The sequence below is a fragment of the Amaranthus tricolor genome, chromosome 17, assembly GCF_026212465.1.
Source record: "Amaranthus tricolor cultivar Red isolate AtriRed21 chromosome 17, ASM2621246v1, whole genome shotgun sequence".
Taxonomy (NCBI): Eukaryota; Viridiplantae; Streptophyta; class Magnoliopsida; order Caryophyllales; family Amaranthaceae; genus Amaranthus; species Amaranthus tricolor.
Genome location: NC_080063.1, coordinates 14,122,306 through 14,141,383, shown reverse-complemented (window position 1 = coordinate 14,141,383; position 19,078 = coordinate 14,122,306). Strand labels below are relative to the sequence as shown.

Below are 19,078 nucleotides of genomic sequence, written 5' to 3'. Positions count from 1 at the left end.
TTGACATAAACTAACTACGAACTGTTATAATTGATAATTATAAGTGAAAAATATTTACATAAATAAATATATTTCTATTAACTTAGGAAAAAAATTTGAAAGTAAAAAATCCTAGATCGTACTAGGCAGTTGTAAAATGATCTAGTCCGATGTGGTTTGGTGTGGAAAATTTTTAAACCGAAATTTTTGATTTGGGAAATATCTCCGTTTCTCAGTTCTTACTCCAGCCTCCACTTCCTCCACACGATCATATCCAGTCCATCACCGAATCACTGCATCGTCTGTCGTCGTGGCGCTATCCATTGTTAATTTCTACTTTCAAAGTATTGCGTTTCTCAAGGTTTTTTCAATTTTAATTTATTTATCGATTTTTCAATTTGTCTCAAATTCCTAACTTTCATGATTGGTACCATGTTGAATTTACTGTGTTATTTTAATTAGGTTTAAAAATTCCGAATTCGCCACCCTTTTGTCACCTCTCTCTTAATGAAATTACGAATTTTCCTCTGAAATTTAAAAAATTACAACTTTGCCACTGGATTTAAATTTTCTTATTTATAATAATAATAATAATAATTAATAAAAATATTTTAAAAAAGAAATTAAATATAATAATTAAAACAAAAAAAAATTTAATAATAATAATAATAATAATAACAACAACAACAACAACAACAACAACAACAACAATAATAATAATAATAATAATACTAATAATAAGAATGATAACAACAACAACAACAACAACAACAACAACAACAATAATAATAATAATAATAATAATAATCATATAAATAAAATTAATAATAAAAAAAAAATTAATACCAGTCGCACAAAAAGTGCGACTGTACCTAGGTCAAGTCGCACTTTTTGTGCGATTGGTATTAATTAATTAATTTTTTTTAAATTATTACTCCCTCCGTTCTTTTTTGATCTTCCACATTACTATAACGGGTAGTTTCAAAAGTTCTTCCACTTTAGAATACTTTCTATTTTTAGAAAGTTTTTATCCTACTTTTGCCACTTAAAACCCCCCCTTTTCTTTTAATGTACCCCCTTTTTTTATTTATAATTATTTTCTCTCTCATACTTTCAATACAATCGTTACTTCACACTACTATTTAATTAAAATAATACCCACTACAACCTCATACTTCCAATACAATCATTACTTCACACTACTATTTAATTAAAATAATAACCACTACAACCCAAAGATTCTATCTTCCTTAATATGTGTGAAAAATCCAAAGTGAAAGATCAAAAAAGAACAGAGGGAGTATTAATTTAATTTATATTATTATTGTTATCATTATTATTGTTGTTGTTGTTGTTATTATTATTATTATTATTATTATTATTATTATTATTATTATTATTATTATTATTTTTATATTCTTTTAAATAATAGTAATAATAATAATAATAATAATAATAATAATGCTTAAAAAATCCCTGTAAATTCAAATTCAGACTTTTAGTTTTCCCATATGGTGAATTGATTACAATTAATTAATTTACATTTACAATTCTCAAAAAAGCTCAATTAGTAAATTGGCTGTTGGATTTCTTATTCCATATAGCATCGAGACTCTCAGCACCGATTATTTTCAACCAAACCTAAACAAAAATAATTTATTGAAGCCAACTGTATCTGTCAATGTTCCTTTACTTTCACTAATGAGGTAATTATTATTATATTAAAAAATAATTAAACGTTCAAATAAATTATTTAAATTCAAAAATAATTTATTAAATAAAAATAACAATAATAATAATAATAATAATAATAATAATAATAACAATAATAATACAAATAAAATTATTAAATTTTTTTTATTAATTTATTAAATAAAAATAACAATAATAATAATAATAATAATAATAATAATAATAATAATAATAATAATAATAATAATAATAATAATAATAACAACAACAAAAATAATAATAATAATAACAATAATAATATAAATAAAATTAATAATAATTAAAAAAAATTAATACCAGTCGCCGTCGCACTTTTTCTGCGACTCGACCTAGGTACAGTCGCACTTTTATTAATTTTTTTTTTAAATTTCGAATTATAAATTTTCTTTTGTTTAATTAATTTATTTTTTAAGTATTGTTATTTAAATAATAATCATAATAATAATAACAACAACAACAACAACAATAACAACAACAACAACAACAACAATAATAATAATAGCAATAATAATATAAATAAAATTAATAAAAAAAATGTTTTAAAGTCCAATGGCAAATTTATAATTTTTTAAAGTTCAAAGACAAATTCGTAATTTCATCAGGAGGGAGTGATGATAAAATGAAAAGGGTGGCGAACTTTAATAATGCCCTGAAAATTTTGATGATTATAACAATTAGAAAAATTGATTTTTTGAAAATTTTTTGAATTGAGTCTTAGTAAAAGGTGGATTTATTATCATTTGTTTGATTAGCTTGATAATGTATTTGGTAATTTTCTAGGTGTTTGAATTTTTGTGGATGTATTAATTTAAAATATTTGACATCACATAATCACTTGACTTCTTTTATGAATTCACCACTGATAGTTGTTAAGATTATTATGTTCCATTTATTATATATTTATATATTTTTGGCCCACTAACTTTATAAAAATATTTTTTTATTAGTTATGGTCTCTTTATTTTTTCACTAAATTTCTTTTAATATTTTTTTTTAATAATTATGGTCTTTGCTTCTCCTTCATGAAATTTATTATTCAATAAAATAATCGGCTACTCTTGTGAGAGATCGTCTCTCAAAAAGACGACCTCAAAAAAAAGGGGTCATATTCTTATTTTCTCTTTAATTTATTTTAATTGGGCTATATATCCGATATATTTAATGCGTCTCTTGAAAAGACCGTCTCTCACAACAATTTGTGTAAAATAATTTCTCCACTATATAAAAGATTCAATTTTTCTTAACTCTCCTTAAAATTCTTTATCAAAATTTCATTTAAGGAAATTAAAACCATTTATACCGCCGTTATTATTATACAATGATCGATGAGCATGCTCCTTTTGTTACACTACCTGTATTTACGACGTCGTCATAAATCACTATATCCAAATAAAACATACTTAAAATTAGTATTGACAAAAATAATTCTTACAAAATAAGGGCGGAAGCACAGATTGTGCATGAATATTATGAGGAAAAGAATTACAATTTGGGAATAAATGTAATCGATTTTATTCCGAGAGCAAGTAATCTGGTAAGACAAAGAATCAATAAGCCAAAAACCAAAAGCCAACTAAAAAACTAACGTAAAAGCCAACTGCCAAACACCCCTTAGCGTTAGAGTATACTCCCTCCGTTCCCTAAAGCAAGAATCCTATAAGCTAAAAGTTTCTGTTAATGGGATATTTAATCCAAATATGAGGTATGGCTCACGGTGAGATCGTCTCATAAAGAATTTGTATTTTTATATTCCTTGTTGTTCCCCATATTTCCCACTAACTTTATAAAAATATTTTTTTATTAGTTGTGGTCTCTATATTTTTTTCATTAATTTTATTTCAATATTTTTTAATGTTTATGGTCCCCTACTTTTTGTCCATCAAATTTATTATTCAATAAAATAATGTATCCACTATCTAAAAAAATTGTATTTTTCTTAATTTCCGTGAACATTTCTTATGAGAACTTCAGTAGAGAACGAAGGGAGTATAAAATATTCTAGAGCCTCAACAATAAGCTTAAACTTTTAGTTGAGTTGAATTATTGACACTTAGTAAAATTAAGGCATGTGTCGCATCCACACTTCTAGCACCAAATAAAAAGGCTTTCAGGTGAAGGGCATGTTAGAGTATATAACATATTATGTGAGTTGGTTCATTGACACTTAGTATAAAATTAAGACTTGCGTCACATCCACATTTCTAGCCCAAAACACTTTCATGTAATAGGGCTTGTTAGGGTATATGACATATTATGAGGCCTCAACCATTAGCTTGAACTTTTAGTTGACTTGGTTCGTTAACACATAATAGATGTTATATAATGCAAAACGTTTAGATTAAGTTAGTTGAGTCTTATATTTACTTTTTAAAATTTGTTATTAACTTTTTTATTTTTAGGGTAGTTTTTTAATATACATTCACTATTTTTAGGGTTGTTTCTTAAAGTGATTAGATGTTTAAATGTTTAAATTTTACTAAATATTACATCTGATCTATATGTGCCAAAATAATTTAAAATTATTTGATAAATTTAAAATAAAATTATCAAATCTAAGTTAACATGTAATTTAAATTCAGATAATTCATTAAATCGAAGTTAACCTGTAATTGAATTTTGTTGAATTTAAATTCATTTGTAGTCATATATCAACTGACGCGAACCACACCTAACCCGTCATACATCTGATTGAACCCAACATCAACGACCCGCCCAAATCTTCAACGTTCTCGTTTATGACCGAAGATCGATATCAACTAGACTTGATTTATATAACTTAATATTATCTAAATCGACTCCAATGACTGAAAGTGAACTGAATACTAAGAATATTAACTGATTTGAAACTGAATCGAATTTCTCTCGAACTGATTTTCACCTACTCCAAAATCGATATGAACACGTGTTTGGACACCTCTATTTATATCCCTAATCGTTGTGTGCCCAATAAGTGAAATTAATTCAGTTTAGGTTTTACGATAAGAGAGATCATTGTTATAACATAAATGTGTTTTACGTGTGATTGACTGATTGTCATTTCTACAAGTTGTTTTAGAGAAGGTCGTATGTATGAGAATTATAACGTGAGGATTTGCCAATACTAAAAGGGAAATAAAAAGAAACAGAACTATATTGTAGACTTTAAAATCCAATATATATGGGTAGATCGAATTCAATAAATGAATAGAATAACGCTATAATATAAAGAAAATAAATTTTATATGTAACTAAAAAAGAAAAAAAACAAAGCAAAAATAAAGAGATTAGGAGCTTATTATCAACCATAAGGTTGATAGTAGCCCCAAATTAACAATGGACGCTAGAGTTTTTTTGAGGCAAAAAAATGGAGAGAAAAGAGAGCAAGATTTTTTGTGTTAATCTGCAATCTTATTGGTTGATCGATTATAGATAATGTATACACTTTAAACGTCATTAAAATTCTTACTCCCATAACAATATAATTTTGGAATGATATCTCGTTGAATGATGAAGTATATGGACCTCGTATTTCATTAAAATTACAAAAGAAATACATTCATATAAGGACTCACTAATTTTAAGAGATCATTTTGTTATAGTTATTTTTCATGGCCTAACAATTTAAGATAGCATTATTGCATATGCAAATATTGGAAAAACTAGTGTGCGAACATAATTTCATTTTTATATGGATAAGATTGTGTTTAATATTATATTAATATTAATAAAGTTTAATTTTTTTATTGTTGTTACTTTGACTTTAGCTAATAGTATGAAATAATGTATGTGTTTATAAAAGTTACTTATAAAAACATATTTATTGAAATTGGTAAATAATACATTGGCATCTAGCTGTTCGTAATGTGTTGAGACTTTGACGTTGCCAGTATAAAATATATTTAAAGGAACAATCAACTGCCACATGACATTCTTTAGTTCTTTTGTTCTTTTGATCAAAATAAACTTTTTCAATTCCCTTTGCTTTTTTAAATTTAAAACTTCAACGACTATAATTTATCAGACTTTTGATTAGTATACGAACAAATAAAATATTAATAGCCTAAGAACATTGGGTTTAATAAATTAAAAATATAATTTTTAACCTAAAGATTTTAAACTTTATTAAAACTTATTTGAGATTTTTTTCTTCCTAATTATATCTAAGATTCAAACTCTCACCTTAAGTATAAGAATTCAAAATAAATTTGACTTGTTCAAAATTTACAAATTGAAATATAATTTTAAAACTAAAATTTGAACTACAAATTTTTAGCTAAATTTATGTGATATACACTATAATTAAGGATGATCAGGTTATAAACCAGTGTATGTAAAACTTGAACAAATTAATTTGAACTTAATCATAAGTTAACATTTTATTCAATTCACTTCCATAATATTATTTAGAATTTTGAAAGAAATTCGTACTATAAGAACAAGGAAAACAAATGAAAAAGGACAATAACAGCTAACTTTATTTAATTAATTTGTAATACAATCAATCAATAATAAAATTAAATTATTATATTAATAACTTTGATACTCGACAACGTAATCGTAATTAAGAAGAAAGTTGGTCATCGCGCCAGCACTGCAATAAAAATAACCCTATTTAATTAAATAAAATCTCAGAAGCGAAGCTAATAATTAAGGAAAGAAATTAAGAGAAAAGAAAAACCTTAATTATTGAGTATTCCCAGGTTGAGGTTGGGGAAACGATGAGGGCATTGATGTTTGAAATTCTTGATCAATGCGTCCAAATAAATCAGTTTCAGTGACGTAATCGTAAGAAGGAAGAGGGTCATTGTCAATGTCACTGCAACAACAAAAAAAAAAACCCTAAGTAATTCAATAAAATCTCAAAAGCTAAACTAAGCTAATAACTAAGGAAACAAAAAGAAAGAAAAACCTGTATTGGTTATTCCCTTGATGGGGTTGGTGGAATGATGGCATATATTGTTGATTCTCAAAGTGTAGGTTTTGAAATTGTTGGTCAGGGCATTCAACGAAAACTGCTTCATCAACAACGTAATCATCGACAGAAAGTGGAACATCGTCGTTACTGGCTCTGCAATAAAAATGACCCGCATTAATTAAATAAAATCACAAAAACTAAGCTACGCCAATAATTATTAAGGAACAAATAGAAAGAAAAACCTGTGTTGAGTATTCCCATGTTGAAGTTGGGGAAATGATGAGGGCATAGATTGTATATTTTGAAATTCTTGATTAGTGCGTCCAAATAAATCAGTTTCACTGACGTAATCATAGGAAGGAAGAGGGTCATTGTCAATGGCACTGCAGCAACAAAAAAACCCTAAGTAATTTAATAAAATCTCAAAAGCTAAGCTTAGCCAATAACTAAGGAAACAAAAAGAAAGAAAAACCTGTATTGGTTATTCCCATGATATGGTTGGTGGAATGATGGCATATATTGTTGATTCTCAAAGTGTTGATTTTGAAATTGTTGGTCAGGGCATTCAACGAAAACAGCTTCATCAACAACGTAATCATCGACAGAAAGTGGAACATCGTCATTACTGGCTCTGCAACAAAAATGACCCGCATTAATTAAATAAAATCACAAAAGCTAAGCTAAGCAAATAATTATTAAGGATCAAATAGAAAGAAAAACCTGTGTTGAGTATTCACTGGTTGTGGTTGGTGGTACGAGGGAATAGATTGTGGATACTCAAAGTGTTGATTATCAAAGCGTTGATTTTGATCTTTTTGATTAGCAAATTGTTGAATCAGAGAACGCAAACAATGTAGCTCTGTCCAAGCGAGCGCAATTTTCGAATACAATGTTTGAGTTTCACCTAAACACCCACGTACGGGATCCATGACGCGAGCATTAGCGCTATAGATAATGGATGTCATAAGATCATCACGCAAGTTAGGAGGCGTTGATCTAAGAGCGTTAATCATATATGTAACACCAAAATATTTATTTACGTTTTTGAACAATTGGGGATTGTCTGCTGGGAAGTAAGGGGCTAATGGACAATCCTTGTTACATTTCGTCCTTCGATGTTTGCATACGGCACAACTCTTTACTTTCTTTTGTGAATTATCCTTTCCGTATTCTTCCATTTTATTCTTCTTCGATCTCGTACTCCTTGAAAGTAAGGGGCTAATGTACGATTGTTGTCTTGCACAATTTGAACGTTGTCGTTTGAAAAATCCTGGGCACTACAACACAAACAATTTGTGTGCATAAACAAGATAGATTTGGTAAGACAAAGAATGAATAATAAGCATAGATTAATTAGACTTCTAATTAATTAGGAGTAGCATACAACGTCTATAATTTGTATGCGTGCATTTGACAATTCTAATTTGGTAAATTAAATTTGAACTTTAAATTTTAAAAAATAAATAATTGATAATCCTATTATTTTTTGGATAATTTTAAACTAGTCTAAAACTTGAACAAATTTATCTTAAATTAATTTTAAAAATTAATACTTAATGTTTTATACTATTATTTTATCTCATCTAACGGCAATTAGACTTTGATCTTCCAACAATTAAAACTTGGTCGTTAAACTGAATGTAGATCTGGTGCATTGTATTGATCATTAATATTAGTGTGAATGATTTTTCAACTATTATTTTTAATCACTAACGGTTTAATATTGTTAGTTTTCATTATCTAATTTTTTAAGGATTTTATATGTAATAACTTTTGTTGTCTTATAATTAACCTGAACAAATACAAGGTCAGTATTACACTTCAATAAATAATCAAAATGTTAAATACAAATATATTAAAGCACCATTTTAACGTTTTCTATTTACGTGCGGCGCAAGGCTTATGTTTTTTTGAGTTATCTTCCATCGCGGGGAAGAAAATCAAGATCATGATGATGAATGCGGATTATGATTTGTTTGTTTACTTTGGATAAAGTGATCAACAATATCATAATAGATTAATATAGATCCAAACGCTTAAAATGATCTCACACATTAATACAACTTGACCTAATTAAATCAAGCAAGAAGCAAACCAAAAAAAGGAAATTAAAGAAAAACCTGTGAAGATTATAATTCCCAAGCTGTTGGAATGAGGCGGCACAAATTATTGATCAATCTGAGGAAAAGAATTACGAATAGCAACAAATTAGGCATTCACTTTAAATGTAAGTTAAGCTAAGCTAGATGCATAACGTCAATGAATTGAGTCTTACTTTTTGTTATATAACAATGTGATATAGTTTAAATGTAATTTTAAATTTAAAAAACTAGTCGTTAATTAGTTGAGTCTTACTTTAATTTTTTTTTATTTATTATTATCCTTCCTATTTTTAGGTTGTTGCTTTTGAAATATAAAAATTTTATAATAGTATAAAAGTAAGTTTAAGTTCAATTAGCTAAATTTAAATTAAAATTATTTATTATTATCCAATTGGAGTGTAAGTTAACAATTGTAGTTAGTCACTTTTAATAACACTTTGCCGTTAATTTGTTTAGTTTTACTATAATCCAATGATTTCTCTCTTCAAGCCTATGAAATAGGAGTCCGTTAATTAGTTTGAGTTTTACGATCCAATTATTTCTCTCTTCTAACATTATTTTTTTAGAAATTCATTTATACGTCATATGCGAAGATTTAATTTAATTAGTCAGCAGAATTTAGGACTTTTTCTTTTATAAATGTGAAACGTTTAGATCAAGTTACTTGAGTTTCACTTTTATTTTTATTTAATTTATTATTAACCTTTTTATTTTTAGGGTATTTTTCAAAAATACAAGAATCATTATATGTATAAATGTTCAAATTTTATTAAACATATTACATTTGATGTTTTCACCATCAAATAATATATTTGTACCACAATAAATTTACAACTGTGCGATAAATTATTTACGCAATCACTTTTTAAAAGGTATGAGGTTTCCCATCAAATAAATACATAGATCGTAGGAAAATTATTTTAATAATATGATGTTTTTTTAAGATTTATTCATTATTGCATGAACTTATTGAAAATTGTTTTTAGGACTATTGAAAATTTTTTTTGTGTTTATTTATAAAGGATGCCGTTAGTTTAAAATTTACATATTTCACATATTCTTAAATGAGACTGTTTTATGGTAATACAATTTTAATTGGGTTGGTCTATAAACATTTATTTTGTTAAAGTGATCACTTATAATTTAAAGTCATTAATTATAAAATTGTATTAATTATGTGGGTCCGTTTTATAGTAAGACGATCTCGTACAAGACGAGTTATATTGAATATTGATTAATCAACTAGACAACAACTCTTTGAGGAAACTTAGACTAATATGATTCATTTTATTCTAAATGTCACGCAATACAAAATACTCCCTCCTTAATGAACAATTGAGGGTTCTGTCTTTTCTCACTTCCTATTTCGCACTTCCCATATTTCCCTTGCTTCCTTTTTCCCATTTCTCCTGAATAAACTCATGGTCCCAACTGTATCCTTCAAACATAGATATGCATCTTGTGTTGCTTAGTTTCAGAGGTCAAATTGGAAATGTTCGTGGCGTTTTTGCAGGAATTCTTAGGTAAACAGTTTTTCTTTAATTTAATCTATTAGTTGATGGGTATGTTTGTTTGCAAATTTTGGTGGATGGGTATTTTTATATGTAATTTTTAGTTTATGGGTATTTTTATTTATCTTTTTTAGTAGATGGGTAAGTTGAATTTTCGCATTAGAGCTATTTGTCAAATACCCTCAATATTTTAACTATTTGTTGGTCAAATCAGACACCGTAATTATCTATTTGCTAATAGCTATCAGCTATTTGTCAAACAACCTCAATATCTTAACTATTTATTATGACATTATAAAAATATAAGCTATTTTTGTATTTTGATTAATAAAAAATCATTAAAATGAAAATTAAACTAAAAATGTGTTGACACGTCAATTAATTCTCAACAGAAATTTTTAAAAAAAGTACAAGGTAACTAAAATTCGCATCCTAATTAACAAGTTAACTATCTTATATACTCGCCGTAAGACGATAAAGTCACCAAAAACAGCATGCTACTTTTGTATTAGTACTACTTCGCCATCACTGCATCAAAATAATACATACTACATTAATAACTACTTGATAAAAATATTTGTTACAAAATAACATTATTTAACATCACCAATTATATAGCTGTATGTACCTTTATTCAGACCGATTCGATGATTTAAGACGTTCTGATTTGAATCAGTTATTTAAACGTCTTCGCTTAAAGAAATTTGGTCACTGCACATACCCAAAAAATTAATTTTGTATATTATTATGAATCTTTTTTATGTAAAGGACCAAAAATAAAACATATACGGAGGAATTAAATTAAAGAAAAACCTGTAATAATGATTAAAATTCTCAGGGTGCTCGATGAATGACGGCGGCGGCACATATTGTAGATGAATATTACGAGGAAAAGAATTACGAATAGCATGAATTTGGGCATTAATATGATGGAATTCATTCCGAAAGTAAGCAATTTGGTAAGACAAAGAATCAATAATACGCTTACAACCACCGACAGGATCATTGGCACGTGCGTTAGCAATGAAGATAATGTCATGCATGGCCTTATGATGATCATCAGGAGACAATGATTTAAGAGTCTTGATCATGTATGAAACTTTAAACAATCTATGAGCATTAGAAAAAACAAATTTGAGGAGCCTCCCAGTATCTTGTACTTGGCAGGTGGGATTTTTTTTCTGAAAGATACGAAAAAAATTAAATCTGTTCCCTTATGTAGTGTTTGGAAAAAAAAATTTCATTTCAACTTATGGATTTCAATTATGAAATCATAAATGCAAAATTTGAGAATGATAAGGTTTGGGAAGTCAATCTTAAATTCTCAACTTTAACTACTTTAAAAACAATGATGATATTTTTCCTGCCTTTTTTCTATTGTTAACATGGGAACTTTTGATAAGTGACTTCATATTTAAGCAAATACTTAACTCATTAAAAAATATAATATTTTTTAATTGACTATAAATATATTTCCTTATATAAACTTATATATTCTTTTATCCCAAATCTTGAATAAAATTAAAGTTTGCTTCATTAATAAGTGATCAAACCATAAACAGACAAAAAAAAAATTAATTTTCTATTTTCATATAAACAATCTTAAGTTTTAAGCTCAAATTTTATATAATTTATATTCAGTTTATATATTTTATTATTCTCTTAAAAATATTTTATGATCATACATGATAAAAATCTAAATATTAGATTAAAATATGAGATATTTATGGAAAATCTAAAATATTTCAATGATGGATCATATACAAAAGAATAGTTTTTGTGTAATAAATAAAGTATTGTATTTCATGTTAAAATTATATAACTAACATTTAATAAAAATTATTGACGAACATTTCTTGACTTAGTAGGTTGATTTCATCAATATAATATAGCTTAACGATAATCAATTTGATAAAATTTTATTGATTGATGGTATAATATATTATTTCTTTGCTTTGTCAATTATATTATTTTCACAAATTCTAAGATTTAATGATTAAGTTTATGTTGTAAACGAATTAATTTTATAAATTAATATTAATACATTCATATATATGAGTAAATAATTATTACATCCGTATTTTACACGGGAATCTATCTAGTAATAAATACTATTTCCTATGTAACGAACTAACGATACTAATCAAATATTCTTTCCTATTCATAGAGAATGAGACATTTCCTTATTGAGCCAATTCGCTGAAAGTGTCTCATTTCTATTTTTGTCATTCTTTTTTACCCTATTACCCTTATTACAACAACACAATAACACATAAATATCAATACCCTTTATGGAAAAAGAGTGTTTTCCACCCACTTTTAAGTGGTCCCCCACCCCTCCTTGGTTTTAGTGTAAAAACCAAATGTCTCATTTTCTATGAATAGGAGGGACTATATATACTAATAGTATTACCAACATGAATACAATAATACTAATACTATTACTAATTAGAATGATTTCATGATAATACTATACTAACTACTAGCTTATAATTACAGTTAAAAAAATACTAATACTACTAATATTATTAATATACTAATACTAATGTTAGCACTATTGATACTCCCTTAATTTCTTTTTGTTTGTCTACTTTACTTTTTGCACACTTTTGAAAGTAAATTTTGAGCCTCATTGTCCCTAAGTACGTATCATAAAAAATAGTAAACATTATATATACTAAAATTCTTTCTATCAATACGAATCTAACAACATCACACACGAATATATTTTGTCTTCAATAGATACTTCAAAAATTAAATTTAAATTTCTCTTTACTAACATGAAAAAAACTTAAAATGGACAAATAAAAAGAAACAGAGGAAGTACATACTATTCCCAATACTAATACTAATACTAATACTGTTGTCTGTTTGTATATAAAATATGAGCCCACATTATATACGGGCAATATAATAACAATACAATTTCTAATACTCATCCTAATATTCAGCTCCAACAAATAACAATTATAATAACATTACTATTACTTGATTTTACTTTAATGAAATCTTGTAGACCACATTTTTAATTAAATATTGATGTAAGAACTTTAACTAATTTATATATATATTTATAACTAGTGTATGTACGGCCCTTTTGATAGGTGATAATAAACGGTATTAATGGAAATGAAAGCTAGTATAATTTTGAATGAAAAATATCTTAGCTATCTTGATGGTCATACTTGTCCAACTTCAATCATCTCATTTTCTTCATAAAATTCATTCCAATGCATTACTATTGGGAGAGTGGTATTAGGTGGTAATGAAATTTGTAAACAAAAAAATTTTTTTTTGATCAAAGGTTCATTACCATGGGAATGATATAGAACTTTTGATTAAATTTTACACTATAAATCATTTCCATTACCACTATTTAATACCACTAACCCACAAGGGGGTGTGTTCGCTTTCAAATCTTTACACAAGTGTTGAATATCAAAACCTTACTTCCAAACCGAAAATATCATACCCTAATTGCCTAATATTAACCTATACCCGAGTCAGATGAGCAATAACTATCATTTTAGAAACACAAATTCAAAAAAAGAATTGCAGTTTCATTGTTACACGAAGACGGATTAATTGCTGGAAGCCTGGAAAGCTAACAATTCAGCAGCTATGATATGAAAATCGCTAACGATATCAAACTCACACAACACTGACCTGCAGTTCTCGGGCATTAAACAGCATGTTGCTCGAACATTTGTTGAAAGGCGATCCATTAAGCTCTCCTTAGTTACACGGTACTGAAATTTCCCTCCAAAAAGTGCATTACCAATAAAAGACCAACTTCTACAATTTACAATGAATTCCAAAAAGAGCAAATAAACAATTCTATGAACACCGTGGTGTTTAGCAGCATACAGCACCACTACATTCCCTCCTGCACGAACCTTTTCAATATCCGAGTTATTTCACTAGTAAGCTGCCTAATGCAGTTAAACAAAAAGGCATACCACTGGCCACCCGAAAACTGAAGTAAAACGCACAAAGCTTGTCAGAAGCAGATTCTTAGGTTGCCAATGCTATTTTTATTTTGGAGTGGTTAATTCCTAGAGTTTTTTGAACTCGAGTATGTATGAATGGATAACTAATTCCTTTTTCTTTCCATGATTTAATTCAAGAGGATTTAATCAATTCAGAATTATTCTATTAAAAAATATTTAAATTCATAACTTCTATAGTCGTCACTGGGAAGACAAGACTGTTTGATTTGTTATTGGGCTGCCACGTGAAAGTCGAGACTCAGTAAAAACAGTTTTGATAAAAGTCGCTAAATACAAAATTATATAAGGAAAAGTTCCTGCCGGTTTTTACTCAATTGTTATGATTTCAATATTGACTACTACGTACTAATATTACTCCTAATCACTTTTAGATTAAAAGTTAAATACAAAATAAGAGTAAAATGTAAATAGTATCCAAAAAGCGAATGGTACGTACATTAATTCTGAATTAGAGGGAGAAAAAACATACTTCATATTAATGAATATTAGTGTATGGTAGTGAATAATAGTTTTTACGATATGTAACAACTAAATAAAATAGGAGTAGAAAATATTAAAAAACACAAAGATTAAAGAGACACAAATAAAAATTAAACAATTAAAAAATTAAACAAATTAATTAGGTAAAAATAAAAGTAGAATTTTATTGATAGCTAGTACAATTGCATAACCTTTTGATATATCTAATCTACAAAAAATTGAGAAAATATCCTAAACTAGAGATAAAATCATCCATCAAACAAACCCAAAAATGAAACCATCATAGATTGATTACATTCAACGACCTCATAAACCCTAAATTAATCATATTTAATTTTAAAACCCTAAATTAATCATATCACCGGCCATTAAGCGGCGTCTTTGAAGGAGGAGCAATGGGGCCGCAGTGGTTCGAAAATCCCGAACAGCGACATCGTTTGTACAGAAATGAAACGACATCGTTTGTACAGAAATGAAACGACATCGTTTCTGCTCCATTGATAGCATTGTTAAAGCAAATATCACATCGCCGTCTTCCTTTATTATTGCCCGAAGCAGAAGACGAAGCATGAATATTATCATGACTAAGCCTTAAAACTTTAATTCAATTTTATATATAATTGACTAAATCTTTAATTTTTTCAACAAAACAAACTATAAATGTAGACTTGAGTAAGTAGTACTTAATAACTTTGATAATATATAAATATCAAAGTTTCCAAAAAGACATGGTTACATATATTAAAAATTCATTTTGGATTATTTATTTAATTTTGAGTTTAATACTTATAATGTATCTTCGAGATATATTAATGTTATTTTTTGACTATAGCGCTTCATCTAATTAGGTAAATATTAAGTATAGGGTCTTCATTATCATCATCCTACCTAGTGTATCTCTCTCGTAGAAAAACTATAGACGGGATTTGGGGAAGGAAGGATGGCCGCAACTCTTATTGGCTGATTGATTATAGATGGTGTATACACTTTAAAAGTCATTAAAACCCTTACTCTCATAACAATATAATTTTGGGATGATATCCCATTGAATGATGAAGTATATGCACCTCGTATTTCATTAAAATTACAAAAGAAATACATTCATATAAGCACTCACTAACTTTAAGAGATCATTTTATTAAAGTTTTTCATGGCCTAACAATTTTAGATAGCATTATTGCATATGCAAATATTAGAAAAAGTAGTGTGCGAACATAATTTCATTTTTATATGGATAAGTTTGTGTTTAATATTATATTAATATTAATAAAGTTTTTTTTTATTGTTGTTACTTTGACTTAGCTAATAGTATGAAATAATGTATGTGTTTATAAAAGTTACTTTTAAAAACATATTTATTGAAATTGGTAAATGATACATCGGCATCTAGCTGTTCATAATGTGTTGAAATTAAGACGCTGCCAGTATAAAATATATTTAAAGGAACAATCAACTGCCACTTGACATTCTTTAGTTCTTTTGTTCTTTTGATCAAAATAAACTTTTCCAATTCACTTTGGTTTTTTTTTAAATTTAAAACTTCAACAACTATAATTTATCAGGCTTTTGATTAGCATACGAACAACTACAATATTAATAGCCTAAAAACATTGGGATTAATAAATTAAAAATATAATTTTTAACCTAAAGATTTTAAACTTTATTAAAACTTATTTGAGATTTTTTTCTTCCTAATTATATCTGAGATTCAAACTCTCACCTTAAGTATAAGAATTCAAAATAAATTTGACTTGTTCAAAATTTACTTATTGAAATATAATTTTAAAATTCAAATTTCAACTATAAATTTTTAGCTAAATTTATGTGATATACACTATAATTAAGGATTATCAGGTTATAAACCAGTGTATGTAAAACTTAAACAAATTAATTTGAACTTAATCATAAGTTACTTAATCATAATTTGAGTAGTAAGCAAACAAAGAGGATTAGAGAAAAACGAGGACAATTAATACTATGTATACCTATTCACTTCCATAATATTATTTAGAATTTTAAAAGAAATTCGTACTATAAGAAAAAGGAATTCAAATGAAAAAGGAAAATAAAGCTAACTTAATTTTATTAATTTGTAATATAATCAATCAACAATAAAATTAAATTATTACATTAATAACTTTGATACTCGACAACGTAATCGTAATTAAGAAGAAAGTTGATCATCGCGCCAGCACTGCAACAAAAATAACCCTATTTAATTAAATATAAAGTCTCAGAAGCGAAGTTAATAATTGAGGAAAGAAACTAAGAGAAAAGAAGAACCTTAATTATTGAGTATTCCCAGGTTGAGGTTGGGGAAACGATGAGGGCATTGATTTTTGAAATTCTTGATCAATGCGTTCAAATAAATCAGTTTCAGTGACGTAATGGTAAGAAGAAAGAGGGTCATTGTCAATGGCACTACAACAACACAAAAAAACCTTAAGTAATTAAATAAAATATAAAAAGCTAAGCTAAGCTAATAACTAAGGAAACAAAAAGAAATAAAAACCTGTATTGGTTATTCCCATGATGGGGTTGGTGGAATGATGGCATATATTGTTGATTCTCAAAGTTTAGATTTTGAAATTGTTGGTCAGGGCAATCAACGAAAACAACTTCATCAACAACGTAATCATCGACAGAAAGTGGAACATCATCGTTACTGGCTCTGCAACAAAAATGACCCGCATTAATTAAATAAAATCACAAAAGCTAAACTAAGCCAATAATTATTAAGGAACAAATAGAAAGAAAAACCTGTGTTGAGTATTCCCATGTTGAAGTTGGGGAAGCGATGAGGGCATAGATTGTATATTTTGAAATTCTTGATTAGTGCGTCCAAATAAATCAGTTTCACTGACGTAATCATAAGAAGGAGGAGGGTCATTGTCAATGGCACTGCAGCAACAAAAAAAATCTAAGTAATTTAATAAAATCTCAAAAGCTAAGCTTAGCCAATAACTAAGAAAACAAAAAGAAAGAAAAACCTGTATTGGTTATTCCCATGATATGGTTGGTGGAATGATGGCATATATTGTTGATTCTCAAAGTGTTGATTTTGAAATTGTTGGTCAGGGCATTCAACGAAAACAGCTTCATCAACAACGTAATCATCGACAGAAAGTGGAACATCGTCATTACTGGCTCTGCAACAAAAATGACCCGCATTAATTAAATAAAATCACAAAAGCTAAGCTAAGCAAATAATTATTAAGGAATAAATAGAAAGAAAAACCTGTGCTGAGTATTCACTGGTTGTGGTTGGTGGTACGAGGGAAGAGATTGTGGATGCTCAAAGTGTTGATTATCAAAGCGTTGATTTTGATCTTTTTGATTAGCAAATTGTTGAATCAGAGAACGCAAACAATGTAGCTCTGTCCAAGCGAGCGTAATTTTCGAATACAATGTTTGAATTTCACCTAAACACCCACGTACGGGATCCATGACGCGAGCATTAGCGCTATAGATAATGGATGTCATAAGATCATCACGCAAATTAGGAGGCGTTGATCTAAGAGCGTTAATCATATATGTAACACCAAAATATTTATTTACGTTTTTGAACAATTGGGGATTGTCTGCTGGGAAGTAAGGGGCTAATGGACAGTCCTTGTTACATTTCGTCCTTCGATGTTTGCATACTGCACAACCCTTTACTTTCTTTTGTGAATTATCCTTTCCATATTCTTTCATTTTATTCTTCTTCGATCTCGTACTCCTTGAAAGTAAGGGGCTAATGGACGATTGTTGTCTTGCACAATTTGAACGTTGTCGTTTGAAAAATCCTGGGCACTACAACACAAACAATTTGTGTGCATAAACAAGATAGATTTGGTAAGACAAAGAATGAATAATAAGCATAGATTAATTAGACTTCTAATTAATTAGGAGTAGCATACAACGTCTATAATTTGTATGCGTGAATTTGACAATTCTAACTTGGTAAATTAAATTTGAACTTTAAATTTTAAAAAATAAATAATTGAAAATCCTATTATTTTTTGGGTAAAATTTATGGGTAATACAATATAGAAATGATAAGGTAATTTTAAACTAGTCTAAAACTTGAACAAATTTATCTTAAATTAATTATAAAAATTAATACTTCATGTTTTATACTATTATTTTATTTCATCTAACGGCAATTAGACTTTGATCTTCCAACAATTAAAACTTGGTCGTTAAACTGAATATAGATCAGGTGCATTGTATTGATCATTAATATTAGTGTGAATGATTTTTCAACTATTATTTTTAATCACTAACGGTTTAATATTCTTAGTTTTCATTATCTAATTTTTGTAGGATTTTATATGTAATAACTTTTGTTGTCTTATAATTACACTTCAATAAATAATCAAAATGTTA

At 27.5% G+C, this 19,078-nt stretch overlaps 2 protein-coding genes across 2 annotated transcripts; both read right to left on the bottom strand.

Annotated features, from left to right (window-relative positions):
• Positions 1-6,372: 6,372 nt before the first annotated feature.
• Positions 6,373-7,782, bottom strand: LOC130803777 (LOB domain-containing protein 36-like). Its single transcript, XM_057667977.1, has 5 exons — positions 7,325-7,782; positions 7,077-7,235; positions 6,847-6,987; positions 6,599-6,757; positions 6,373-6,505 (listed from the first exon to the last, which is right to left on the bottom strand). Exons 1-5 carry the CDS (start codon positions 7,780-7,782, stop codon positions 6,373-6,375), a joined length of 1,050 nt encoding a protein of 349 aa, XP_057523960.1.
• Positions 7,783-16,995: 9,213 nt separating this feature from the next.
• Positions 16,996-18,403, bottom strand: LOC130803776 (uncharacterized). The gene is made up of 5 exons (XM_057667976.1): positions 17,946-18,403; positions 17,698-17,856; positions 17,468-17,608; positions 17,220-17,378; positions 16,996-17,128 (listed from the first exon to the last, which is right to left on the bottom strand). The coding sequence occupies exons 1-5, from the start codon at positions 18,401-18,403 to the stop codon at positions 16,996-16,998; spliced, it is 1,050 nt and encodes a 349-aa protein (XP_057523959.1).
• Between the last annotated feature and the right edge of the window lie 675 nt (positions 18,404-19,078).

Coding starts and splice junctions, on each gene's coding strand:
- LOC130803777 (XM_057667977.1), bottom strand. CDS start 7,782: ATGGAAGAATACGGAAAGGATAATTCACAAAAGAAAGTAAAGAGTTGT. Junction 7,236..7,324: donor CCAGTGAATACTCAACACAG/GTTTTTCTTTCT, acceptor TTTTTGTTGCAG/AGCCAGTAATGACGATGTTC. Junction 6,988..7,076: donor CATGGGAATAACCAATACAG/GTTTTTCTTTCT, acceptor TTGTTGCTGCAG/TGCCATTGACAATGACCCTC.
- LOC130803776 (XM_057667976.1), bottom strand. CDS start 18,403: ATGAAAGAATATGGAAAGGATAATTCACAAAAGAAAGTAAAGGGTTGT. Junction 17,379..17,467: donor CATGGGAATACTCAACACAG/GTTTTTCTTTCT, acceptor TTTTTGTTGCAG/AGCCAGTAACGATGATGTTC. Junction 17,129..17,219: donor CATGGGAATAACCAATACAG/GTTTTTATTTCT, acceptor GTGTTGTTGTAG/TGCCATTGACAATGACCCTC.